The sequence below is a fragment of the Leptosomus discolor genome, chromosome Z (genome assembly GCF_034619465.1).
Source record: "Leptosomus discolor isolate bLepDis1 chromosome Z, bLepDis1.hap2, whole genome shotgun sequence".
NCBI classification, from domain to species: Eukaryota; Metazoa; Chordata; class Aves; order Leptosomiformes; family Leptosomidae; genus Leptosomus; species Leptosomus discolor.
Genome location: NC_141419.1, coordinates 18421931 through 18449927, shown reverse-complemented (window position 1 = coordinate 18449927; position 27997 = coordinate 18421931). Strand labels below are relative to the sequence as shown.

Below are 27997 nucleotides of genomic sequence, written 5' to 3'. Positions count from 1 at the left end.
GGATGGAGGCTCATCTGTCCCCAGAAGTGGAAACTGCAGTATAATCTGAACACACTCAATTCACACCTGGTTAGTAGACAGTCAGTTACAGAAGTAAAAAATATTTTTAATAAGTATGCAGTATCTGAATATTCCTACGTTTTATAGTAGGGTTATTTTAAAAAGTCTTCCAATGGCAAGTCAAATCTGCTTTGATTCTCAGACAAGCTAATCATAGAACTGAATAACTCAGCACAGAAAGTCTCAGAAAATATCCATTTAAGCACATAAACAAAAGGATTCTTAAGTTTCATTATCAGAATAAGTAAGTAACAAAGCCCTGCAAGCTCCTATTCATCTGTTCTCTTATGGCAGACCTGCACAGTATGAATATGTGGATTTATAAATAAAGCAAAAAAATAGATTCTGAAGTACAAACTTGCCTAATTAGGACCTCGTTAGTATTTTTCAGTTCTAACACCATGACAGACACAGATCCTTCCGATGGAATGATTAGAGGAGGAACAGTTATGTTCTCTGGATACTGGTCCTTGGATTCTTCATACTGTTGTTCATCTGTGGCCTTCACAACATCATGCCTCTGGACTTTGTCAGTGACATTCAGATTTTCATCAATGCCTCTCTGGGGTTTAGCATAGAGGATGGCCTTTCTGGGGACTTCAGATACATAGTCCACTACACATACATCTGAGAGTAACTCTAGATTGTTTAGAATGTCTTCTGGAAATTTTACTTGGTAAGTGTCTTGGTACAATTTGGGAAGTGCATTAGCCCAAAGACCACTGGAATACTTCAGCAAGATGCTAACAACTTTCTGCTTGAAGTCACTACTAAGTGATGCAGGCGTGGTCTCCATATTTGGTTTTAATAAAGGGTCTGCTTTTGAAGAGGTAACATTCTGAGATGCCTTTTCTTGCTCTGTATCACTTTTTGCTATTGTTGGCATTTTCTTAGCAGGATAAAGAAGCCCATCCATCTGATCACCCCTGTGTATTTTCTCCACCTTGGAAAACAAAAAGTAGAGTCAATAATCAGTTCCATCTCTAAGTCTAAATAATTTTGCCAATTAATTTTTTATAACATGCATTTTATACAGACTTTGAAGTGGACATCCACAAGGAACTAAGCTTGAGGCAATTACTACAGGGTAGTATTTCTTGTAATGCTTACTCCTCCGTTTTGAAACACATATGACTACAGCAGTGCAGGGCAAATATCTAATCTATGCAATACAACTCGGACTTGCTTCCAAAGAAGTATAGTCTTTCTTTTCTCCTAGAACAATCAGGAGATGATGACACACTCCACAAAATTAGGTCTTTTGCACATTAACCATCCCACCCCGTAATCTTCCACACAGGTAAGCATATAATAAACAAAAGTTTCTGTCTCAGTTTACTGAGGGAAAGCGGATTTGATTGCATACTTCAGAAACAAAAGGACATCTGTCAGGCAGTGTTGTAAAGGCTATCTGCTGTCATGTTCACGGAATTACTTTTTCTTTTAAAAAGTTCTGAAATTAAGGAAGAAATTTCTGTATCATAATAAGTTTCATAAAAATTTGATTAGGCCATTTTAAACCATGCCCACAGCCTCCCTCTCCAGACCCAGATGTTTTGCCAGTCCATATGTCTCTACCCTTTGCTAAGTTCAATAATAAGCATCTCACACGGTCTGAAGTCACAACTGAAAGCTCCATTTGAGAACTGTAGAAACAAACTCACAATAACATTCCACTTCCTAAAGCTATGTAGTTTCATCCTAGACCAACCTAATCAGCTTAGCAGGAATATCTATGTAGAATTGAGATGACAGAAGCTCACAGTGTTTTCACATTGGTCTCAAGGCAAGAACAACTCCTGCAATAAAGTTAAGGTTTATGTAGCTCCGCCTTGATGTTCCTTCTTCAGATGAAACAACTCTCACCAGCTTCCTGGGTCTACATCACACCAAAGTCCTTTTCAGAGGCAGATCAATGAACAAAACATTGAGTAATTTAATTACTTGCTACTACTCAGGGGTAGTATTTACCTTTATGATATTGATATTCATACCAGGACTTTATAAACCTTGCTAAAGTCATTCTCTGCTGCTCTGTCTTAGCAACATACAATGGAAGCATAATAAAGAAGACTAAGTATTATTTTACATAACAAAAATAATACATGTCACTCATTATTAAGATAACATAAACAAGACAAGAACACTTAGTTACAATACATTAAAAAAAACAACAAAAATGTCATTACAGTGTCAAGAACTAGTGTGCACCTCTTCACACTCAGCCCAAATTGCCACATGATGATCTGAATTGAGAGGGCCAGCAAAACCACCTAAGGGTTATCACACAAGTGCATTTCCATACACTTGCTGTGCATTATGTTGACTAGACTGGCGCAAAAGCAAGCTATCAAACAGTTCTTGGGAAGAGGTCTTGGTCAACTTCCACAAACACTAGCACACATGCTATCTAAAACTGACACAAAGGAAATAGTTTTCATAGATATAAAAAAAAATTAACCACATTAGAGAATTCTCATGCATTCGTGGTGGCATGTCTGAATCCTTCTTTACCAGTGAAAAATCAAAGTAGTAGTATTTTCTGCAAGAATGAAACAGGAGAAGGCAAACAAACCTATCTAACAATCCTCAGCTCCCCAAATTAATGCAAATGAGTCCAAAAGCTTTAAGACAAAAGTCTTTCAAAGTACGCTCACTAAACCAAGGAGACATTCCCTCTTAATTGGGGGGAGGGGAGAGGTAGTGTCCTATAGACATCCATTTACTAAATAATACATATCTATCTAATGTAAACAAATAATATAAAGGACTTCCATGTATCAGTGGTACATTCACCAAGTTCTTGAGCATCTCTGCTAATCAGCTTGATATAAGAGATGACAAAACATGTCTGGCCATGTAACTTAGAAGGATCAAAGATGTCTTCAACAATTCAGGACAGGAAGACTCTACATTTGTACCTTCTGGTATCAGGAATCTTACTGTGCCTCTTGAACCACAGATGAAGAAAGCAGCTTTGTTAAAAAAAAATGAAACAAAATATACAGTCAAGGGACCAAAGCATATCAAGTGGCCTAGAGAAAAAAAACAGGGCACACCACTTTGGCAGGTAATGATATACTAGATACAAAGGAATTGATAAGGATGTCTCAAGTGGGCATGCACAAGATTGAGGAATTCGTTTAAATTACTGGCCAAGGTAACTTTTAGCTCCAGAAAATACCTGGCATTATCAGAAGAACAATCTGTTTGAGAAGGCTGTGTTGGAATGTATGGCAGTTCATCCTGAAAGAAGCTAGATGGATGTGGAGGTCTACCTTTGTGCACTCTTTCTCTTAGCTAGCTCTTTTTAACTAGTGCTGCAACAGAGATGAATAAATTTTAGCTGACAGGACTATTAAACCTTACACCCTAAAGACTGGCAGCAGGCTAAAGAAAGAAGATCCTCAGAGACCATTAAGCCTCTTTAACTCCCATAATAGCTCTGAGGTTTTCTAGGCATTGAAGCTCTGTTTTGAAGAGGCTGTAGATGCTGACTGAGCAAACCATTTAAAGACAGAAAAATGCTATTTCAGTAAGTTGTTTCAACTTACTTCAGTATAAATAAGCTCAGGTGGACATCGTTATGCTACTATTTCTTGCACGGAAGTTGATGTTCAAGATGCAAAAAACACCTCCAGACAGTGCTACAGCCAAGACACCTTCAAGGATGCAGAACACTAAAGAAACTTTTAATTACAACAAACAGCTTTCCTTGTGAGCAGCACTACAAAACAGCCACCCTTTCTTTAGCACAAATATCTCAACTTGGCTTCCAGCTGAGTTTATAGATTTGCCTGCAAGGTACTTCCCATTAGTATGGCTGGCAGGCCTGCTTTGCAAGCACAACATGTCTGCTGTCCCCTCTCCATTAGAGAGCACGAAGCAGAGCCAACAGCTGTCAGAATGTATTATGAGGGCAACAGAGACTGAAGTCACTCTACAGAAGAAAAAAAAAAACATGTTTGTCCTGGGCCTGAGTAATAGAGCAAGCTCCTAAAAACTAAATCAGCCACTCAAAAGAATAAAGCTTCAAACAAAAAAATACTAAGATAAATACTGACACTGCAACTGAGTAAGTGAAGTGGAATGCAAAAGAAGAGCAAGCCCACTCCTTTTGACATACACATAGAGAGCGGATGAAGGCAGACATGCTCCTGTAGGTGTTGCTAGAACAAAACCTTTGTATATGGGTGCTTGACGAAGTGCAAGTAAGCCACTACACTAATGTATATAATCAAAGGAAATGATCCCCTTTCCGATGCCCAGAATGACCTTGATAACACTGAGTCTTGTTTAGTTGTGCATGCAGTGATGATCAAAGAGCACATGTACTGGCCATCAACACATTCCAGGAAGGAAGCAGAGAACACACCTCCTTGAAATTAGTTTCTAGTCAGAGAAAGTGTCCTTCACTTTCAAGGTTACATTCACAACAACCAGCATATGTGGCTATTTTGTGACATTCTTCTGCAAGGTAGGAAAAGGAAACATGCAGTGGAAGCTCATAATTAATGTCAGTGTGTCACGGTTTGAGGCTGGGCCGGCCACTAATGAATGACAGACGCTCTCTACTAACCCCTCTCCCCTCCCAAAAGGGAAAAGGAGAGAGAAGAAGGGAGAGAGACTTTACGGTTTGGAAAAGAAAACTAAAACAGCTTTAATGGAACAATAACAATAAAAGAAAAGATAATAATAAGAATAAGGAAAAAATGAAATATATACAAATATATACAGATATATACAAAACCAATACCAAACCCAACTCCCCCCACCCTGATGACGATACATCACCACCGACGCTGCAGGGCTGGCCCTGGGGCAGTCCCAGGCTGGACTCGGCAGCAGACAGGGATGGGATACAGGAACTGGACTCAGGCACTGGATTCAGGGATGCACAGATCAGTCCTCCTCGATGTCGGCCATCGAAGAAGAGAGGAAGAGACGAAGAGAGCGAGACCCTCGTGATCTCTCAGCTTTATACTGAATATGACGTCTATGGGATGGAATACTCTGTTGGTCAGGTTTGGGTCACCTGTCCAGTTCGTTCCTCCCTGCAGGTGCGACCCTTTTCACTCCCGGCACCCCAACACGGAGTACAAGGTTTAGCAGTGACCTTGGTCGCCATAAGAACAAGTATAAGCAAGGGCCTCTCTGCATCCCATTCCTTGGTACGAACTATAAACACCAGGCCTTATCACTGCTAGAAGCAGTCACTGTCTGGAAAAACATGCTGCTGTTTCAGAAAGTGCCGTTAGTTAGAGGGGACTTAACTGAAAAGTTAAAGCACTAAAACAGAATTAGTTCTGATTTAGCCCAAACCAGGACACAGTGACAGAGTCTCATCATATGTGGCAAATAGGAAAAGTTTGGCTCCATGATTCTTGGTATCAAACAGGTCCTCAAAGACTGCTCTGATCAGAACTATCACTCTGATTCAGTGAGAATAATTAATCACAAGTGTGATACATGAATTCTTTCAGATCTGATTTAAATATGCAACACAGAAGCTAGCTACCATGGCATACGTACCATAGACTGCATACAGACATGTTTTGCTGACAGGAGCCATAGACAAAGGCTTCAGTGTGAAGGCAGTTCTCATCTACCTGACTTTCCTCAATAGTACATTAAGTTCAACTCCCAGCTGCAAGCTGCAGCTCTAAGCAGTGAGGAAGGTATTCCCGGCCATGATCAGCAGCACCTTACATCCGTACATTTGGCTGACAGCATCTTTTCTCTGTCAGAGGTGGCCACTACAACTCCAGGTCCTGCTGGTTTTGCCTGTCATTTTACAGTACAGCTCTCCCCAGGCAATGGTGAGATGCTGCTTCAACACTGACACTCCACTCCTCCCTGCTCTTCCAAGTAGCTGCCTCTGAAAGCAACAGAGTTTAAGCTACCAAGCTGTTGAATATGCATGCAAATCAAGCAATTCTAAGGAAAAAAAACAGACTTGTGCAATGTTCTTGAAAGGCTAAATATCCCCACCACACAGGGTGGCATCAGACACAGTAAAGAGCTTTTCCTTACATCATCCAGTTACAGCTTACCCTTCAGATCCACTCCAACTTTTACAGATTCTGGTCCAAAATGCAATCAATTGTTTGGCATGGGAAGCTACGATACCTAACTTCCTACTCTAAATGCCAAAAGGACACATTAAAAGGCTTGTTTTCAGCCAAACCTTACGTCAACTGGGAAGTTGGAACAGGACAGGAACAGGATCGGAATATGATTCCCAGAAAGGCTGTAGAGCATCCGTTGTTAAAACATGACCGGATACTGCCCTGGGCAAACTGCCCATGGTGATGCTGCGTGAGCAGGGGGGTTGTATTAGATAATCTCAGGGTGTCCCTTCCAACCTCAGTGATTCCGTGATTCTATAAAATGTTTATGCAATGTTAGAAGAACTGGCTCAGTTCTGCATTTCAATTGAAGTGCACTTATCAGAATGTAAGAACTACCTTCAAAAATTGCAGGCCTCTTACAATACTAGAGAAGGCAAAATCATTCTGAAGGTTTTTGATTTAATAGCATTTTCAGTCAACAACCCTGACAGGTATGTCAGTTTCATTAACAGCACCCAGAAAAGATCAGTTATGATATTCAGGCTGGCAATGACAACAGCAAATTTTGGTGGATTCTCCATGGCAAATACAGAAGATACTTGCAGCCCTTCATCTGAAGTTAAAACTTTCAGATGCTACAATGACTCTGAAACTTTTCTATTTCTGGTAGTCATTACTTCTGTACTTACCTGAAATGTTAAAATACAAGTCATACTGGGCATATTTTTGTATTTTATTTTGTTTTTATACTAAAGGATCCATATTGACAAGATGTCCCTTGTTCAGGTTCAGCTAGAGCTCAAAGCTGGGGTGGTAAGCTATGCAAAGTTCAGGAGCGTCTTTAAGTTGCCCCCTTCTGCCCATCCTCCTTGCCCTCCCACTTCATTACCTTGCACATCACAGTGAAGATAATTATTCCCACAGTTCCTCGTGCTTTTGAGACTCTTGACTTGAAAACACAGTTACAAGTGAAACTCTGTGATGCAATAAGCCACCTGAGCCAATGTAACAACCCATGCTGTTGAGCGTCAGCACTGAGCATCAGCAGATGCCTTTGTTGGCAGTTCTGGGCTGCATTAATTTTTACCTCAAAGCAGTAAAGTCTTCCTAAAGGGTCAGAGAACTGCGAGATTAATACACAAGCAGTTGCAAGGGTGTATGCAAAGCAGGAACAAGGGAAGATGCTATCAAATGGAGTCTGACTTCATTTGGTGGCTCATCATGTTGTCTAACCACTCATCAGTAAGACAGCTTCGGGTGCATGGACTTACAGCCTGTTCTAGTACTGTGTTTGGACAGTAAAGGTATTCTGGATCTTGTGTTCTCGACTGGCTTGTTTGCACACATACTATGACACAATCTTCTCAGTGAGGTTGATACCAACTGTATTTTGCCCCGTACTATATTATACACAACAATCTAGTTAAATTTTAGGCAGAACTAAAATTAGGCAGAACTGTTCACTGAACTCCATTCTAAATGGCTAGTGTCTCTGCCTAGCACTGAGATACCCACTAAAGCAACCAGTCAGACCTAACACTGATTTCTTCAACAAGCATGGCAAAAGAAACCTATCATAATGCTACAGCTCATCTGCAGGAGACAGTCTGTAAAACTGTGCAAGCTTTCATTCATGCATATACCAGCCATGATAGCCTGCTCCATTGTCTCCTCCATGTGCAAAGTACATCCTAGCTCATAAGAACACACTATCTATTATGCATAACTAAAGATGAATTTTTTATTCTCTCAAGTCCATTTCCCTATTTAGAATGATAGCTTTTGCTTCACACAGCTTAATCGTGGTATAGAAATTCCTTCCTTAAGAGTAAAAACCTGATAAAACCAAAGTTGCTAAAGGAATACAACTGGTTACCTATGGCAATCCTTCTCTTCTCTGAGAAGACCTGTTTAATTCACTCTGAACACTACAGTAAAAACCCAGCTGCCAGATGTAGTAGTATATAGTAACCAGTTTGTTAAGAGAGGGGATACCACCCAGGAACAGAGATTCAGAAAACAGCCCTAATCCTGTTTCTGTCAGTCTGTTTACTGATGGCTGATGCTGCCACCTTCCTAAGGTTTTCGTTTCACTTTCTGCAAACAGACACAACGTTTACAAAATGTAGATGATGAGTAATATTCTGAGACCTAGATACTGTTAAAAAGACAAAAAATAAACAAAATATCCTACCTGTCAACTAGGCAACATACACAAGTCCCATTCTTGTCTAAAAATATCTTCTACCTTCCTGTTTGTAACGACATAACTTCAACTTGTAATGACTGCTGTCCTGGTTTGAGCTAAACCAGAACTAATTCTGTTTTAGTGCTTTAACTTTTCAGTTAAGTCTCCTCTAACTAACGGCACTTTCTGAAACAGCAGCCTGTTTTTCCAGACAGTGACTGCTCCTAGCAGTGATAAGGCCTGATGTTTATAGTTGGTACCAAGGAATGGTATGCAGAGAGGCCTTTGCTTATACTTGTTCTTACAGCGACCAAGGTCATTGCTGAGTCTTGTGCTCCGAGTTGGGGTGCCGGGAATGAAAACGGTCACAGGCACGAAAAAGGTCGCACCTGCAGGGAGGAACGAACTGGACAGGTGACCCAAACCTGACCAACAGAGTATTCCATCCCATAGACGTCATGTTCAGTATAAAGCTGAGGGATCACGAGGGTCAATCTCTCTTCTTCAACGGCCGACATCTGAGGAGGACTCTGTCCATTCTTCTGTCTGCGATCCTGATCTGTGCATCCCTGAATCCAGTGCCTGAGTCCAGCTCCTGCCTCTGGTTCTCGTCTGCTGCAAAGTCCAGCCTGGGACTGCCCCAGGGCCAGCCCTGCAGCGTCGGTAGTGATGTATCGTCATCAGGGTGGGGGGAGTTGGGTTTGGAATTGGTTTGGTATCTATTTGTACATACTGTATATATTTCATTATTTCCTTATTCTTGTAATTTCTTTTATTGTTATTCATTAAAGCTGTTTCAGTTTTCTTTCCCAAACTGTAAAGTCTCTCTCCCTTGTTCTCTCTCTTTTTCCCTTTTGGGAGGGGAGAGGGGTTAGTAGAGAGCATCTGTCATTCGTTAGTGGCCGGCCCAGCCTCAACCCGTGACAGCTACTTAAAAGAAAAACTCCAAAACCAACCACAAACACCCAAAACCCACCAAAGACCATACCAATTTTCACCTTTTCTCTGTTTTTTTTCCCAATTATGTATCTTCAAGAAGACAGACAGCCTTTGGGACCTGCCCAGCACTATCCCAGACATCCAAGAGATGAAGTAAAGAACACTAAGCTTTCCTGTACTTTGTAAAATCTCCTCCTTCAAATCAATAGCCAGGCAAAAGTTCTCCAGTCTGAGGAGCATTTTCACACAGTATCCACCAATAAAATGCCAATAGCACTTAAGCACACTAAATAATGCGCTCAGGCATTACATATTCCTTAGCCATAGAATTGTTAGTTTGGAAGAGACCTCTGAGATCATCAAGTCCAACTGTTGACCTAATACCACCATGTCCACTAAACCGTGTCCCGAAGTGCCATATCAACATGTTTTTTGAACACCTCCAGGGATGGTGACTCCACCACTTCCCTGCACAGCCTGTTCCAATGTTTGACCACTCCTTCAGTAAAGAAATTTTTCCTTATGTCCAGTCTAAACCTCCCCTGGTGCCACTTGAGGCCATTTCCTCTTGTCCTATTGCTTGTTACTTGGGAGAGGAGACCAACCCCTACCTCACTACAGCCTCCTTTCAAATAGTTGTAGAGAGCGATGAGGTCTCCCCTCAGCCTCATCTTCTCCAGACTAAACAGTCCCAGCTCCCTCAGCTGCTCCTTGTAAGTCTTGTGCTCTAGACCTCTCACCAGCTTCGTTGCCCTTCTCTGGACATGCTCCAGCACTTCAATATCTTTCTTGTAGTGAGGGGCCCAAAACAGTATTCTTATTAAAAATATGCTTATTAAAAAGCAGGAAGACAACTGACTGAGGAATGGTAGATTACTGGAGTTGAAACTGGCCTCTGATGACAACAGATTAATGGTTAAACTTATAGGTAGCCAGATGCAGTAGGATGTTTTATGAAAAAGATGATCTTTGCTCTAGAACTGCTGAAATGCAAGTGCATCTCTTCCACCACAACTGCAATTTCCAAATTCAGAATGCTAGTGTTATTTTTCCACCAGCTCCTTAAAAAAATCAGACAGAAAGACTACGGCAGCCATTACTACAAGAAAACACTAGAAGCAAGTCTAGAAGCATGCATCCCTTCTTTCTGCCAATTAAAAGGTGGCTGCCTACTATTCACTGTTTCTTCTCTTCTAACTCTAAGAATGAATTTGGGAAGACATGTGGAGAAAAAGATGAAAGAAGAACAGCTTCTGACAAACGCCACAGGGGACTGACATATTTTATCATCTTCTCAAGTTGATGTATGAGCATGAAAAAAAGGCCACACTAGAAAGAAGACAGCAGACTGTCTGGAAACGATCAGCTGTGGAATAGTTACATACAGGCATGTTGAATCAGTGCGTTAGAAGAGCTGTACTGGGTCAGAATAAAGATGTTCCTAACCTGACATTCTCTTTGAAAACAGCAGATGCCTAGGAAAAAGCATAGGGGATAGGACAAATGTAGTGATACCTCTTCCTTCCATTTTGGAGACTTCAGAGTTCAGGCATCATCAGTTAGTGACAGTTTCTTTGGAATGAAGTTATTTATGACAACTGAAGCCAGGGATCATCCATTCATCAGTGAATGTATTCAGTTGCTTTTGAATTCAAGATCATGATCGTTCCAAACTTACCTCCTCCAGGTCTCTTATTTTATAGCCTGGACCTCCATCTTCCCCCCACCTAAATCATCTAACCGAATTGTTGCTCATACAGAATCCATTATTTCTCTTTACCCATCACCCCCTTGAATCACCCTTTCACTCTGCTTGATCTCTCAGTGAGTTTTTGTTTCTGTATTTTCTGGGTGGAGATGGGAGGAGCACATCTGATTTTAACATGTGCTTAAACAACATGTCTCCCCAGCGGAACAGCGTTTGCTATTTTCTTCTCTACTCACGAGACTAAAGACCAGACTGTGTTTTCAGGGAAGCTTGTTGTCTCCCCGGGGCCTGAATTAGAAACGTCACCAATGGCTGAACAGCTTAGTTCCGCCTTCAGACTATTATACACTCCTGCTCTTTCATGTGGATACTAATGATGTTGCAACAAAAGGTCGACTAAAACAGATTTCAGGGCCCTGGGAAGAATGCTAAAAACAAACCTCGGAAGCACAGGTATTATTTTCCTCAATACAGAAGTCAAAACTGAAATTCGTTCCTGTCAGAGAAAGGTTTAGGGATGTGAGTTATTCAGAAGTAACAGTGACCACAGCAGAGTCCTCAAACGACGAGCTTGGAGATCCTTAAAGCATATTACAAGGTTTATTGCCTGGTGGTTTGTAACTAAGCTACTACTGATCAGTATGCATTCAATAAGAGAGTGTGTTGTCTCTTTAAGAAGGTACTGAGAGAAACACCAGGCATTTTTTCAGTTCTGAGGCTGGCAGACACTTCCAGTACCCAATGAGGAGAAGTAATTCAGAAACTAGTCATGGAAGCATCTTTACTGATACTGAAGAGTTCAGTCTGCCCTCTGCATTCCAAAGGCTCTACAGAGCTGTACACCTGCAGACAACTTGTTTGAACCAGGAACAATCACTAATCATATTTAAGAGATGTATGGTAGCCTTCACATGAGAAGGCCTGGGTCCCAGTTCAAACTTCACCATGCCAGAACCATGACTATGGTTTGCCTAAGTCAGTAAACTGAGACAGGCTTTAGAGGCTCATTAACAGTTCTCTACAATAAGACTGACTATGCCAAGACAACTTGATAGTTCTGATTGTTGTTGTAGCGTGGCTGCTGTATTACACTGTTTCTGCAGTTTTGATAACTGCTTATTTACGATAAAATCACTTCATTTGCATGCTAGAAAGAAGAGATAGACCCAACAGATAACAAGCAAATGGACAATGAACACAGACCGAAGATCCTGGATCAACAGTAACATTTTGTCTGCAACATTAGCTATAAAAAGACTAAAATTCGCTGCATGAATTAAGTAACTCAAAACATAACAGCTTGCTCTATGGATAACACAGGAACCAATCATCAACCATCAAAACAAATTGCTGCTGTCTGCATACATGACTGATGTCTGTAGTAAAACATCACAAATGCATTTTCTATGTGTTAGAAATATCATAGACCCATGCAAATGGTGTTAGTCCTGAAGAGCAATTTTTTAATCTCAGTGAAACTTTTGGGTTTTGGCATTTAAAGTTATTACACAAGAAAATACCTAGCAGTATGTACATGAAAAGTCACTTCAAGCAGATATTCTCATTACTTCGATACCCTTCTGGTGCCACAGTTTGACAGATGTTGATGAAGTCAGAAGTCTTCATTAACACGACTGGCCTGTTAAAGTAAAGCTAAACAAAGCCTTGATGCAAAGTTGCACTAAACCCTAAATGAACCATGAGTCCAGAAGAGACAAAAGCACAGCAGCTGAAGATCCTCAGCCCAGTATTGATGGCAACTCCCATGGCAGACCTGTAAGCAGTGGCTCAGTTCCTAACGTGAAGAACAAAGATGCCCCCGGCGATACAGAGGTAACAGACATCAGTGGGGGTGGGCAGGAAGGGGCTGAGCTGTAATCTTTCCCCTCAAGATTATCACACTTCACTTTCATCTATTATTGTAACATAAGCCTAATTAACACAGCAAAATTCCGTAACTTTGACTTCAGATGTGAGAGAGACATGTGGAAAAGTGTATAGAAAGATAATAATTACAGATAGACCTAAGACTGTTCACACAGGATTTGCTGGTAGCTTATAGATTTAAGAGACAAACCCACCAACAAGGAAAAGCATAAAATGCAACAGGGAAAAAAAAACCATGGCATGGAAAGCAAGTGTCATCAGCTGCTGTTTGGGTTGTCAGTGTTGGAGTCAGTTAAAGAGGACAACTCAGCAACGTGGAGCACTTGCTCCAGGAGGCCATAGAGGCTGACATTTCTTCTCCAAAATAATGTGAGACCAGTCAACAGTGATTTTTTTGAGGTGGTGTTTTGAAGGCATTGTTACAATTTGGGAGGGGGTGTGGGTGGGTGCATTCTCTCTTTTTTTTTTTTTTTCTTGTTTTTTCCCCCTTCACTGCTACAGATCATGAAAGGAAACACAAGACTACATAAATAACATTTGGCAAACGAGCACTCAGAAATCTGTAGAGTATTGTCATCTTCCACAAAAATGACAATCAATACTTACTGTGCACACGTGAGGCCAGTTCTCAAGCTGACAGAGCACTGATGTGTTAAGCTCCTCCCAGTACATTTCCCGGTAGATCTGTGGCATCTTTGACACCCAGACACCACTGCTGCACTTGCTCAGAATCTCCTTAATACGACTTTGAACTTCATTGACATGAGCAGCAGAAGGGCCAGAGGCAACAGTATGTGTCTCTGCAATGGATGTATTCAAGTTATCTGTTAAACAAAAATACAGTCTTGAAGTAAACATAACCTTATCAGCAGAAAGACAGATGATTACTCACCTACTTAAAAATTAAACATGGGAGCTGCCAGTGTAACACCAACTCTAAAATGCGGCTGTCCTGCCCAGCATGGCTGTTTCAATCACTTTCAATTGGACCAAGCCATGGAAACCTCAGACACCTAGTAATTGACCTGAAGGTGAATTTTCAGTCACTGTAGTTATTTTCAAAAGGCATTGCTAAATGTTTCTTCTGAAGGGATCCTGGAAGAGGTTACAGAACCCTCAGCCACGCTGTTGCCGACAGGCTGCTCTGAGGCAGTATCCCAAGAGAAATACAAGATAGTTTCTTTACAACTACAAACACAACAACAAAGATACAGCAAAACACACAAGGACGTTCTTCTAAATTCAGACAGATGTACAAAACAGACTAATGATCTGCCTTTCATTCTAAGATACATCCTGAGGAAAAGTCTGAAGCCAGCACCCAGCCTTTCTGTGCTACTGCATCCAAGGAAGACCTCCAGCAGAGCAGGGAAAGAGACAGCAACTGTCCAGCTGTTTTCAACAGTTTCATACATTGTGTGTAGAAGCAAAGCAGTCATTATTCCCAGTTGGAAGTTCACATCACTAGCTTGCCTGCTCCCTCATCTCTACTCCTCTCCTCCCTTTGCAGAGATGTATTTGCTACCAGACCTGAAGTTTCACAAATCAGACTGACAAGACTCAAGGAAATCAACCATCATTTGTCAAACCCACCAGCTGCGCAACTGCTGGGAGCCAGGCACGCAGAAGGATATATTCTAACAGCTAGGTTACTGTGTTGTTTACTCCTGAAAGCCAGGATTTCACTGTTTGTCCTATTTCCAAGCTACTCACATTACCTCTGTGATTGGCTTTGACACTTACTACACAGAGATGCAGACAAGTAAACACATTTCCCCAGCACCATGAAATCAGAGTGAAACAGTTCACTCACAGAGCTTGGATTCTCACCCAAACCTATCTTCACTCAAAGCAAGTATTAAGATGGATTTTTCTTAAGACGACACCCAATCTAATGTGACTAGTCAACAAATTTTCTTAATGGGCAAACGTACCATTTGAATCTAAGGAAGAGCTTCTGGATAGGTGAACTTGCAACTCCTTCTGGAACCGTGGTGGGACAGTTAGTCTCTTCTCAGACCTAAAATTGAAGAGAAAATTGCTTTAAATTATTCTCCTGGCTCTGGATAGCCTTCCATTTGCTTACAAGACCTACACATAAAATCAAATGTATATCACATACTTCTAGTGGGCCCTCTGAACAAGATGAGGACTCCCAATGTCCTGGCTTGGAAGACAACCTGATAAGCAGTAACAAGACAGATCAACAGGTAGTTTCTAGTTTTTTCTTATTATCCTGACTATTGTGAGAAACAAAATGCACAGTAAAAAGACATTAGTCTTTTAGGCCTAATAACACCTAATATTAGGCACCTAGGCCTAATAACACCATTGATGGTCTTACATTTGATATGTTCAGCTCACTATTTGGTCTTTTACCTGGACGGCTTCTCAGTCTTGCTTTTGAACATGATTATGCTCACCTTCTTGTAGCCATGTTGGAGTCTCCTGAAAGTACTTGGCTTCAGAGGAACACCTAAAACTACACAGGAACTCAAGGTCTTTTTGTGGATGCCGTTGCTACACTGTTTTAACAGATCCCTCTCTGAAGTGCTCTCCCAAAGAAAGGTCACAAATTCCATGCTTGCACGTGTTCTGATGTCCCTCAGAGAGCAGCACTTATACTGGGAGCATATGCAGCACAATGAGCTCCTGACAGTGAAGAGGTCACAGCAGTGTGTAGCTCCCTAAGACTGTTTTGGAAACGATCAGCTGTGGAGTAATTACATACACCAGAAGCAAAAGGGAAAGAGACCTGGAGAAAGAGTTCAAAGACCAGGATCAAGCACCTCCTGAAGACACATACCCAAGGAAGAACTGCCATGGAGAACTCATCAAAACAGCTCTCCACAAAAGCATGGCAGGTTGCTGTGAACACCAGCCATCTCCAGACCACAGGAGCCACTGCACGTGCACTGAGCAGTCTCTGCAGATGGTCTCTGCCCAAGAAGTCAGTAAGGAGACTGGTCACCTCTGGAGTTCAGGGACACTCTGGAGGAAACCACAAACTTCACCAGTGGCAGAAAGACCAAGGAGGATTTTTCCAGCTTCACCTGGGCTCTCAGAAGGTAGCATAGGTGTCAAGTATGATTCTGAGGCTAGTAACAACAGGAAGTCAAGACTAGTATAGTATTAAGGTAGCCCTATGTGCCTTCACACTGAACTTTATAGTCAGAGCAGGTCCACAAATCAGAAAGAGGCCGCCCACATTCACACCACTTCTAAGCAGCATCTTAGGAGATTTAACATGAACTTGTCTCCTTCACTTTTTTGCTCTCTCTGTAAGATGAAACTACTTCTCCTCCATCATCTATGGGCTGTCATTTGCACCAAAAATAACAACTCTGTTCTGGGTCACATCCCACAGCATTAACAGTAAGGACAGCCACTGCCCAGCACATCATTTTCCAAAGCAGGAGAGCCATGTCCAGAAATGCTGAGCAGTGTATCAACTACAAGCACTTTTGTGAAACACAAGTGGGATGAGACTCAAAAAGTACAAAGGCAAAGTCACCCACACGAAACCCAAACACATATTCACACCTTGCACTTGTTGGGTATCTGAAAAGACTCTTCCAACACTCCACCTGTGTCACAGAAAAACCTTCTACCTTCTGGACACAGATCTTCACACAAAGCAGAAGCACAGTCTCTCCTTAGGTGTTCTGTACTGGCCATGCAGACCCTACAAGAAACCCAGGATCCCACCCCTCTCTACATATATTTACCAGTATGGACAACTCCAAGCTGGACAGATACCCAAGGAAAAAAGGGAATACCCCTCTTAAGGGAAGCAGACTCAAAAGAGATTACCAGCATTGCTAGTCAGCCAGCAAAACAAACCTATGAGCTAGCCACACAGATAATAGGAGACTGTCCTGCTACTGCTGCCTCACAGTAGGAATCCATAGCTGTATTCTAATCCTCAGCACCACTCACCATTTCTACCATCTTAAGCACCACATAAGGTGACACAGATGAGATGAGTGCAGTGTAAACCAGCAGGAACTGCAACAAGGTTTCAGTGAGGAAGAGGGCAAATGTTCCCCTCTTGTGCCATGCAGTCTGGAACACCTTGGAAAGGAACCTGGAACAGAGGACTGATGATTCCCTTATGTTGTCAGTGAAACTGTCCAAGGCACAGCCCAGCAGCCAGGCCCCATAGTGGTGCACTTGGCGTAAGCTGGGGCATCAATGTCTTGGGCCAGGTCCCGCAGCGCCCAGCAGAGGGAGGACGTGGCATGTCACAGCATGAGGGCCAAGCCCCAGCACTACGCCAGGGCCTGGTCCCAGGGTGCTGAGAGTGGGGGCAGCCTTGGTGGCAAAGCTCTGCTTCAAGAATAGGACTCATTGCTCTCCTATTCAAGAAGGAGCCTGAAGTTCACAGCCCAGCATGGCTAGGGGCCAGGCCCCATGGCGCTCTGCACAGGGGTATGGTGGTGGACAGTGACAACACAACCCCAAGCCAGACACCAATGGCCTTGGCTTGGAGGGATGAGAGGAGCAAAGTTCTCAAGAGCCCGAGGGCCAGACCCATGGGTGCACAGGCCTGGGAAAGCTGGTGGGACATGGGTCTGCATGGTCTGAGGACTTGGTCCCACAGTGCTTGGCTCAAGGGCAACCTGAGATGGAAGGACCTGCAGAACAAATCTCTCCTGCACAGCTGGACAGCTTGGCCCTTCTCTGCTCTGTGCACCAGTCTCCTTGGCAGAACAGACTGGCGACGTATTTCTCCACTGCAGCTCCACCCAGCTCGCTCAGGAGCGGAACAGGGGTTAGCTCAGTCCACACTCACGTCGCTAGGAGCTGGGGTGCAGATAGAGAGGCCCATCTTGAGTCTCCACTCACCTGCTGCACACAGCATGTCTCTCTTCCTGGCCTCTGCCTCCAAACCCTCCACTCCTCACACAGCCACTGCCAGCTCCTCCGGCTTCCTTGCTGCTCCTGCCACTCTGAACTCCTCCAAATTTCTGCCTGGGCACATCCAAACAGCTGCTGCTACAGCCACGGCCCGACTGCTCACGGACACAAGGAGCATCTCTGGCCCTCGACACGAGCCCTGCCCCAGAGCAAAGCCCCAGCAGATCCACCCAGCAGCCCCAAGGCTGCCTCCTCCCCGCCAGGGCACCTGCCCACTCCACCAGCACCAGCACGCCGGGCACCTTCCCAAAAAGCACGACCAGCAGACCACTGCCATAGCGAGGGGCCCTTTGTGGAGCACCAGGAAGGTTACACGCAGCGCTATCAGCCGCCAGTAAAACGCCACGCTCACAGGCACAAAAGCTGAAGCGGCTGCTGCTCTCACAAGTGCTCTCAGCGCACCCTCATCTCCCTCTCGGGAGGACTCCTGATGCACACGGGACTCACGCAGGCGACTGGGGCATGACGCGCCTGCTTTCTGTGGCTCTTCCAGAAAGAGCGGGCACCACGGCAGGATTAAGCTGCTGCTCTGCTCCGTGCCACTCCACAGCTACGCCACCGTGGAAGCAGCACACCGCTGCCATTTCCATTCAATGCCAAGCTGACTCCTAACCCAGCCCGCTGACCTGCAGAGGATTACCACCACAATCACAGCTCCAGACGACTTAGCGCAGCCACAATGAGGGAACAGCAAACACTTTCTCACCACCATCAGCTGATGGCCCAGGGCGGCCGAAAACAAGAGAAAGAGAAATGACGGGGCAGCAGTTGGGTAAGCCACCTGGATTAGAGGCTCAAAGGGGCTGAAAACCAGCATGTACCGCTAACCCAGCAAATCTGCAGCTCCAGCCCTCCTCTCGGTTCACCCAAACACACTCGGGCAGCTGCTGAGTCCGAGCATGCCGAGAAGGGCCACAAACACTAACACCGCAACGCAGAAGTCAGGCAAGAGGTGAAGAGCAGCCGCTTGCAGACAACCATGACCCTCACACGCACCATCGCCTCGCACCTACACACAAACCTCCTTCTGCTCTCTATTGCGCTGGCCACAACAGCCCCCTCCTGGGCCTGGGAAACAGCGACAGCCCCACATACCCTTGGTGGGACACCTGTGGCCAGATTTCTTCCCAGAAGTTATGGGAGCAGGCCAAGAACACAGGGTAGCTATGGCAGCATCCAAAAAGGCAAAGGTTCACCTGTCTCCCTCCTGGGTACTGATCCACATTCAACCTTCACCTTCTGCAAGGAAGCCTGGATTCCTACGTCCCAAAGCGCACTGCTGGCAGGGCTGCACCCAAGGGTCCACCACGCTGCATCTCACCTCGCTCACACACAAACACACACACAGACATGCAGACACTAACCTGGTTACCACTGTGACATGCCTCTGCATGGGTGTTTCTTTAGATGGTCCACTCCCAGCAGCTGGAGGTAACGCAGACCGGGGAGCACTCTCCGTAGTGGGCTTCACCACTCCACATGCCACTCCTTTGCCTCGGGGCGGGCGAGGAACAGGCCTCTTGCTGCCTTCTTCTGCAACGCTCAAAGACCTCGGCTGCCGCAAAGTTCCTTTGGGCTTTCCTGAAGAGTTTGCAGACATAGCCATAAGTAGCGCTCTCCTCCACCCAACCCATAGAGACTTCAAGCACAGCAGATAACTGTCTTTTGAACAATATGGGGTCCCTGGAGGGAGTTAAGGAGGATGCTCTCAGCCACAGTCGCAGGTTTCTCTGCTATGGCATCACGGCTCGCACCCAAGGACTCACAAACCTCTGTCTCAAACACTGCTCTGCAGCAGGGAAAGAGACAGGAGACCCACCTCCTCTTATGCTCTTGGAAAAGCCATGACCTGTGAGATGACACAACAGGTCACGTCTCAGGTGGAACCCATGGTCAGGCGGCCCTTTACCACCCAATGGCAGCAGCACCTCCCAGAGGCATAGCATATGCAGCCTAACTCCACCTCCTCAGCCACCTCCAGCACCACTGCCCAAAGGGCTGCTTCTTCTCTATCCTGGCTTGCAAGCACCCTCCTCCAAACCTCCACCACATAGCAGAGGTTACCAAATAGCACCTGCAGAGGAACACACCACATTGGCCTTTAGGCCACACTGGGATAAACAAGCTCTTGGTCACTTCCCTGTTTCCTTGCTGGCTGTACCACACCAATCCTGTTGGGCTCAAACACTTCTGAGGGCTATCACCGCACAAGGCAGTGAATCAACATGCGTTTACGACCGTTGTTGTTTAACTGGGATATAAGTCACCAGTTAGGCTTCCCAACTACAAGGTAGACTGTTGGTGTGGCCACAGGAGAACAAGAAGCAGCAAACCCTTCGTTACAGACAAGAACAGGGGAATACCAACAAACTACAAGACCCACTGTTGCTCCAAGCTGCCAGCTCATATGCAGATGGGCCTGATCCTGGGACACCCCACTGACAGCAACACAACAGTATGGCAGTGAGGGAAACCTGACCTGTGGACTCTGGGAAAACACTGCTGCAGCAGCTTACCCACAAGGCACAGAGGTACAAAGAGCAGCCCCTGGCCATCTGCAATGTTGTGGCACCTGCAGCAGCACAGCAGCTGCTCAAACAGCTACAGATGGTGCTGAAAGGGATCCTTCTCATTTCAAGAGCATGGCTCACCCCTGTCACTCCACAATGGGCTGAGCTCGGCCTCAAAGAATAAGCACGCATTTGCCACGCTTCTCGCCCACATCTCAACCACATTTATCACAGAAGCATGGGCAGGTGGAAGCAATGCCAAGTGTCCTCCAAGAACTTTTATTTCAAGATCATTCACATCTCACTTACACGGTCAAGAAAGGCTTCCTCACTGACCATGGCTTGCAAGCACAAGCACCCATGTCAACAACAGTCCCCGCTCCAAGAAACGCTTCACTAGGACCACGCAACTCCTGGCCATTAGTGACATACCCTCACGGCCAAGACTTTTGCTCTAGCAGCCACACAGTTCTTTCACAAAGACAGGACCTCCATGGCTGCCTGGGGCTTACCTGCTAATGTGACTGGAGATGTGTTCTTCAGTCTCATCTGGCAGTTCACTTGCCGTCCCACTTTCCTCTTGGAACTCCTCTGCCGGGCCACAAGTTGAGCAACGGGCATGGTCTCGCTGCAAGCAACAGCATGGCAAATGACCTTGTTGGAGTAGGAAGAGGACAGGGGGGAAAACAGTCAGTGAGGCCCAAGATCATCCACAGCCCTCAGAAGGACTTGCAACTCTTTCCATGCCTGTAACTGCTGCGTCACGCAGGTCTGCAGGCAGCTCAGCAAAGGCTTCAGGAGCAGACACAGACCTTGCAGACCTCCCTCTCCTTTCGCAGTGCACCTCAGAAATCAGCAAAGCAGCCAGTCAGCTCCATTAGAGTCTCTCCATCACCCTCCCACATTAGGCTGGTTAGCCACCCAAAACCCCCAAGTAAAAATGAGAGTCTGTGGTCTCAGGGGCTCTCTCCATGAGTCTCAGCCATGCCTTGCGGTGGTGGTACAGGCTGAAGAAGGGGCCCTCACGCACAGCACCACTACCCTCATAACCATGCCCCCGACAAGCACGGGGATTGACAATTTAGCACAGGAGAAACTCAGGGACTTGGCCGGCACCTCTGAAATTCAGCAAGCAGCAACTCCATAAAGGAGCTTTTTGCACAAGTGAGGCAGGGCAACCAAAGGAGAAAAAACAAATGTCAAAACAAACAAAAAAAAAGGCAAGCAACTGCTAAGCAGCAACAGCTTGCTTGAGAGCTCTCCTCGGTCCCTCAGGCTGACCCAAACCACCTGGGAAAATATAGGCAAGGGATGACAACACTAGGAACAAAGCAACACTCTTGATCTCCAGCAGTGCACTCCAGCTTGTCCTTCCCCTCCTCTTCCTCCTCCATTGCGCACCCAGCACCTGTACTGGGCTGGCTCAACCTACAGCCATTGGAGGGAGGTCCTCTCCTTCTGAAGGACAGCTCTCCCTTCCGAGGAGCTCCTGCTCAGAAATCAGACAGAATACCTGCCGCGCACCAACACCTATGCAAAAAGCGTAACAGTAGGCTCACCAGTGCAGTAGTCTAAATGCAAGGAATCACAGAAAAATTGATGCTGGAAGACATCTCTACAGGCCAACTCATATAGCATCTACGCTCAGAGAAGCATCAACTAGACCTATTTGCTCAAGATATTGTCCAGTCGGAGGTGGAATATCTCCGAGGATGGAGACTCGCACAGTTTGTTCCAGTGTTTAGCCACCTGTGCTGTAAAAAAGTGGGGTTTTTTAATGTTTAAATGGAGTTACATGTATTTCACTTTGGTCCTGTTGTTTCTTGTCTGTTCATTGGATACCACTGAGAACTGGAGATGGAGTCTGGCTCCTTGTTTTTTTACTCCCTCCAGCAAGTATTAATATACATGGATAAATCCCCCTGAGCTTTCTCTTCTCCAGAATGAACAGTACCAGCTCTTTGATCCCACCCTCAAAGATGTTTCAGCCCCTTTACCATCTTCATGGCTATTCACTGAACTTGCTTCAGTGTGTCCCTATCTCTCTTGTTCTGGGGAGCATGCGACTGCACACAGGTTCCCAGATACGGTCTCACTGTTCCCCTCTACTCAGCCCTAATCACCTCCATCAGCGTGCTGCCAACACTCTTCCTAATGAAACCCAGTATGCTGCTGGTCTCCTTTGCTGCAATGGCACAGTGGTGCTCCCTGTGAACGTCATGTCTACCAGAAACCTCAGAATTTCTCTGCCAAGCTACTTTCCAGCTGGTCAGCCCCCAGACTGCCCAGGTGCATGCAGTTATTCTTCCTCAGGTGCAGGAACTGGCATTTCCCTGCATTGAACTTCACAGGGTTCCTGTTGTTCCATTTCTCCAGCTTGTTGAGGTCCCTCTGAATGGCAGCACACCCATTTGCCCTATTAGTCCCTCCTATCATCTACAGACTTGCTAAGGATGATCTCTGTCCCATCATCCAGATCATTCATGAACATTTCCCCAGCATCGACCCCGGGGCACACCACTGGTGACTAATCTCCCCATGGGTTTTGTGCAACTGTTTTGTGAGAGACTGTCAAAAGCCTTACCAAAATTCAGATAAACTACATCCAATGCTCTTCCTTTGTCCAACCAACGAGTCATCTCATTTTGGAAGGGTATCTGTTTGGACAAATACGATTTTCACTTCATAAATCCACACTGACTAATCCTACTTGCCTTCTTGTCTTTCATATGTTTGAAACAGCTTTCCAGGATTAGTTGCTCAATCACCTTCCCAGAGATCAAGGTCAGGCTGATCAGCATGTGGTTCCTCAGATCCTCCTTCCCACGCTTTCTGAAGGTAAGGGTGACACTTGCTTTCTTCTGGTCCTCAGGAACCTGCCACAAACCACCATGACTTTTCCAAGGTAACTGAGAGTAGTCTTGCAACAGCATCAGGCAGCTCCCTCAGCACCTGTGGGTGCATTGCAACAAACCCATGGACTTGTGCATGTCTGGTTTGTTAAAATGTTCCCTAGCCTAATCCTCCCCCACTTGAAGGTAAGTCTTCCTTGTCCTGCACTTGCCCACTGGTCTCAGGAGCTTTGAGATTGCTGATGGCTAGTCTTACCGGTAAAGACCAAGGCAAACGTGGCAATCAGTCTCTCAGCCTTCTCCGTGTCTTTTAAGACAGAGTCCCCACTCCCATTCACCAGCAGACCGATGTTTTCCCTAGTCATCTCTTTGCTGATGATGTGCCTGTAGAAATCTTTGTTGTTGCCCTCCATGTGTCTTCCCAGAATCAGCTCCGTGTGGGCTTTAGCTTTCCTAGGCCCAGCCCTGCATGTTTGGACAGTGTCTCTATATTCCTTCCACCTCACCCAATTCTGCTTCTGCCTCTTGTATGCATGCTTTTAATGGTAACATTAAGTCAGGAACTCCTTGTCCATCCATGCATGCCTGCTGCAACTTGGCTTTTTTTCCCTGCTTGTTTAGATGGATCATTCTTGAGATAGGAGGCAATCCTTGAAAATCCACTACCTCTCCTGGACCACTCTTCTCTCCAGGACCACTGGTCTTCCAAGCAGATTTCTGAACAGGCCAAAGTCTGCTCTCCTGAAGTCCTGGCTTGTTGATACTGATATTTGCTTTATTCCCCTCCTTTCAGGCTTCTGAACACCACCAGCTTACAGTCACTGCAGCCTTCACATCCCCAACCAGTTCTTTCTTGTTTGTAAGAACTGGGGCCAGCAGAGCATCTCCTGTCATCAGCTCATCACTTGTGTCAGGAAGTTGTCATCAGCACACCCCAGAAACATCCTGGATTGCTCATGCTTGGCTGTCTCGTCCCTCCAGCAGGTATGGCAGCGGCTCAAGTTCTCCATGAGGACCAGGGCCTGCAAATGTGAGGCTTCTTGCAGTTGCCAGAAGAAGGCATCACCTGCTTTATCTACCACTTCTTCCCCATCAGGGTTTCTGTAACAGACACCCACCATAACATGGCCCATACACTGGTCTGTCCACTACCCATAAGTTCTTGCTGTCTCATCATCCACCTCAAGGCAGAGCTCGGAGCATCCCCAATGCTCTCACACCTGGAGGGGCTCACAGAAACTTCCCCTCCTTGCTGTTCCAGCCCATAACTCCTCAGCAGCCTGTGTCTATTCACGGCAGCACACCACTTGCGTGAGCTCTCGCAACAGCTCTCCATGACCCCAACGAGATCGCAGCCCTGAACAGCACACAGACCTCCAGTTTCTCCTGGTTGTGCCCCATGCTGTGGCAGTCAGGTACAGGCACTTCAGAGATGCCCAGCTGTGCCCATTTCCAGAGAAGGGCACGAAAGCTTTCTGCATTCTCCTGGCTAACAGGCATTTTCCTGTTCATGTGGATGCTGGCAGGATGGACCACCTTCAGCCTTGCTCTGTTCTCAAGGTCTCAACAAAAAAGATTTTTCGTTCATACATGTTTTATTATAGTTTCATAAATGCACATTTTTACATCTTTGGTACATTTCAGGTTTTTCCTGTTACTAACATAAATTATTTTCAGCATTTTCTTCCCTTGTTTTCACATCATAGTGACTTTGAGTTTACCATAAATGGTGGTTTGAGTTAGAACGAACTCAGATGTAAAAAGAGATGGGTGGATGAACTCACTTGCAGCAGAGAAAAGAGTCCTCAAACTCTTCTTTTTGGAGGGGCCTAGTTATTTGAGAAGAAGCGAAAGTTTCCTGAGAGGAAGGTGCAACCAGGAGCTGCATGTAACTGAACACGAAGCAAAGCAAAGCAGGGTTCCTTGAAAAGACATAACCACCTGTTGCAGGTGCACAGTATTTCAATTTGAGTCCCCTTGCAGTGTTTTCTGTATACTGAATTTAATCCTCATCCTGTATGGAAACTGGAGAACATACCTATTGCGTGAAGGAATAACTGTCAGTGTTCATCTTGCCTACATTCAAGAAGGCTAAATTAGTGTTCAGTAGTAAGAGGAACAGGGGACAATTTATATCATTGCCTTTCCAACACAACTTGTCTGTTCAGCATCAGCTACCTAGGCAATATTCATTCACACAAATCCTTTGATTTAAGGAACATGTAACATGGAGCACTCTGAGATCAATTTGTATTATTTACTGCCCACTTTATATAACGCTTTTATTGCCTGTTGAATGTATTTCTTGTGGTTATGTCTTGGACAGCTGCCCTAGCAGGACGGAAAGCCCTTTTTGGACTACCTAGCCCGCAGCCACGATCAAGAGCTGCTAGCAGACCTCTGCATGGGTTGCTTTCCTGCTCCACTGTCCCCAAAGGGATTAAAGGAAAAGGCAAGGGTCTTGGCAGCCTTTTTGGAGGTCAGAGTACTCCCACAGCCAGGAAGAGAGACTGGTTGGCTGCATGCTTTTGCAGCAGGTTTGTGTGGAGTCTGAGCTATGGTCTCAGCTTATTATAATGGAACTCAAATATTCTGGAGAGGCGTGAAAGAAGAGCAAAGCATTATACTGAAGTACTGTCCAGGTCCTATATCAGGAAAACACGTGGGAGCAGTCCCAGATAGTTACCAGCCCATGCCAGTGCTGGCCATTTGCCACTCTCTGCTCAATGCTTGCCCAGGGGACACTCCGGACAGAGACAACAGGAAGGTCACAAAAAAGCAACATGGGCTCAGTCTTTCCATCTTTCCTGCCTCCCAGGTGTTCTCAGGGTGCTACCTCTCAGTTGCTTCAGACATGTAGAGCATAGTCAGCACTCCTAAACCAAAGCAAGTCCTGCTCCACTATCTCAAGTCTCCTGTTTAGTAGCTTTCTCCTTTTCCACCTCCTAAAGCCACATTTCACTCTCTCCTTATGGCTGCCACAGAGAAGGCACAGCCTCTAGTGCTATCCAAGAGTCCACAAGGCTCTCAGCACACATCGTATTAGAGGATAAGCAAGGCTCTCAAGGGAATGGGAGGATACCAGATTACACCCTGCAAGGCCCTAGTTAGAAACAGATGGCTATCTGCCAGAGCCACCATGAGGAAGCATTAAATTGCAGCACCACACATGTTCCCAGAGGTACCTGCATTCACATTACTGATGCAGTTGCAGCTGATGCGGGCTAGAAGCAAGTGAAAACGAACGCCAAGCTTGGATACCTACTACAAAAGGGCAAATTCTGACAGTTGCAAAAATGCAGCAAGGGAACTTCTTGCTTAAAACCAGCCACATTTCCAGGTATCAGCACAAAACTCAGGACACCTCTCATCACACTCTTCACAGCTAACCAGGAAGACCTAGTTCTGAGTTCCCAGATGCTAACCTGATCCAGCTGAACCAATGAGGGAGCTCAGCCTTAAGTGCTGTCTCTCCAGACCTGTTCTGACAGCCATACATTGTGCCAAACATCTGCGAGCTTTCTCCTCTTCCACCATTTACACAGACTCCAGGAACAGACATGGCTCCAATGACAGAGATGCTCCAAGCTCTCCTCTCAAACAGATCATCTACAAGTCACACAGCTATGCCAACCATCAAGAGAATGCCTTCCAACTCAAAACCAGGAACTCCACATTATTGGACAAGGAGGCTTGTGACCCTGGCAAGCTGCTTCCAAGCTGGCAGCCACCAGGTGACACAAGCTAGTGTGGAAAGGCTAAGGAATAAGGGAAAATTCTCCCACCACACTCAGCTCTGCTCCACCTTCTCCTTGACCTCTGCACTGACTCCTGCATCAAGGCACATCACTTGCACAGGCTCTTCCTCTCTTTGGCAAGTCTTCATGGTCCTGCAGCACCACAACTCATGATAAACAAGAGTTCTAAGCCTAAACCAAGTGCTGTCAGGCTCATAAGCAACAGCACCCACAACGGTTTTCCTGCAGGAAAAAGATGATACTAAACCAAACTCTGAAGAGATAGGTGATCAAGCCACACACACACGACTTAACTTTCTTTAAGGTCCCAGGACCACCCATCAATTTTCGCCCCTCCCCTCTCTGAGTTAGAAATGTTGAGACAGGGACCAGAGGTCTGCAGTCACACAAACCGTATTTCCAGCCAGAACTCCTGTTTCTGGGAAAATGCCTTGAAACCTTCCACCTTTTGCAAACACAACTTCCGAGTCTGTATGCAGAGGCAGGAAAATAGGGGGCACTTGGTCTATGCCACAGCTTCCACTTCTCCCAGCGCTACTGCACCACATGCACGCTACAGTACTTTTCTCAGAAATCCATGGTACAGGCAGAGGTAAAGTTATGAACCATGCACACTTTACAAACACAAAAGCCATTTCTGAGCGGTGACTGATTCTTACCTCTCCCATTTTGTTCCCTTCCATTCTGACCACTCCTGGGATGCTCTCCAAGTAGCCTTCCAGTGTGTCATATCCCAGGTGCCTGAAGGGAATCCACTCACCCGTCAGGGATTTGTATTCATCCTGAAGCTCTGACAAAGGTATGCCATTTTTAAAGGGATGAAGAACAGCTCGCAGTGTTTTTTCAGTAAGTTCAGCCTCCTGCATCTTCACCTATGCTGCCTCCACCCCAAAAGAGAAAAAAAGAAAGCATTTTTACACACACAAGCTAAAAATACCAGCTTTTACTATTCAACCTACCCCTCCAAACAAGCAAGGATTCAGCAGCTCAGTGGCTCATCTTTGGAGGTACTTCCAGTTACACTTGTAGGTGCTTGGTCCTGCCAGCCAAGCATAGGGTGGTGTGAAACACAAGGGGCATGACATTGTCAGAAGAAGCTGCTGA

At 45.4% G+C, this 27997-nt stretch overlaps 1 protein-coding gene across 2 annotated transcripts in view; it reads right to left on the bottom strand.

Annotated features, from left to right (window-relative positions):
• The window catches only part of TDRD7 (tudor domain containing 7), a 42141-nt gene extending 14382 nt beyond the window's left edge, over nt 1-27759 (bottom strand). The window contains exons 1-6 of one of the 2 annotated variants that reach the window (XM_086479114.1): nt 27553-27759; nt 20796-20937; nt 19134-19354; nt 14788-14863; nt 13460-13677; nt 423-1003 (exon numbers count right to left, since the gene is read on the bottom strand). In XM_086479114.1, the coding sequence (XP_086335240.1) occupies nt 423-1003; nt 13460-13677; nt 14788-14863; nt 19134-19354; nt 20796-20937; nt 27553-27759 (1445 nt within the window). Of the gene's footprint in view, nt 1-422; nt 1004-13459; nt 13678-14787; nt 14874-19133; nt 19355-20795; nt 20938-27552 lie in introns of both variants that reach the window. The other variant, XM_086479113.1, reaches the window with a different exon arrangement.
• Between the last annotated feature and the right edge of the window lie 238 nt (nt 27760-27997).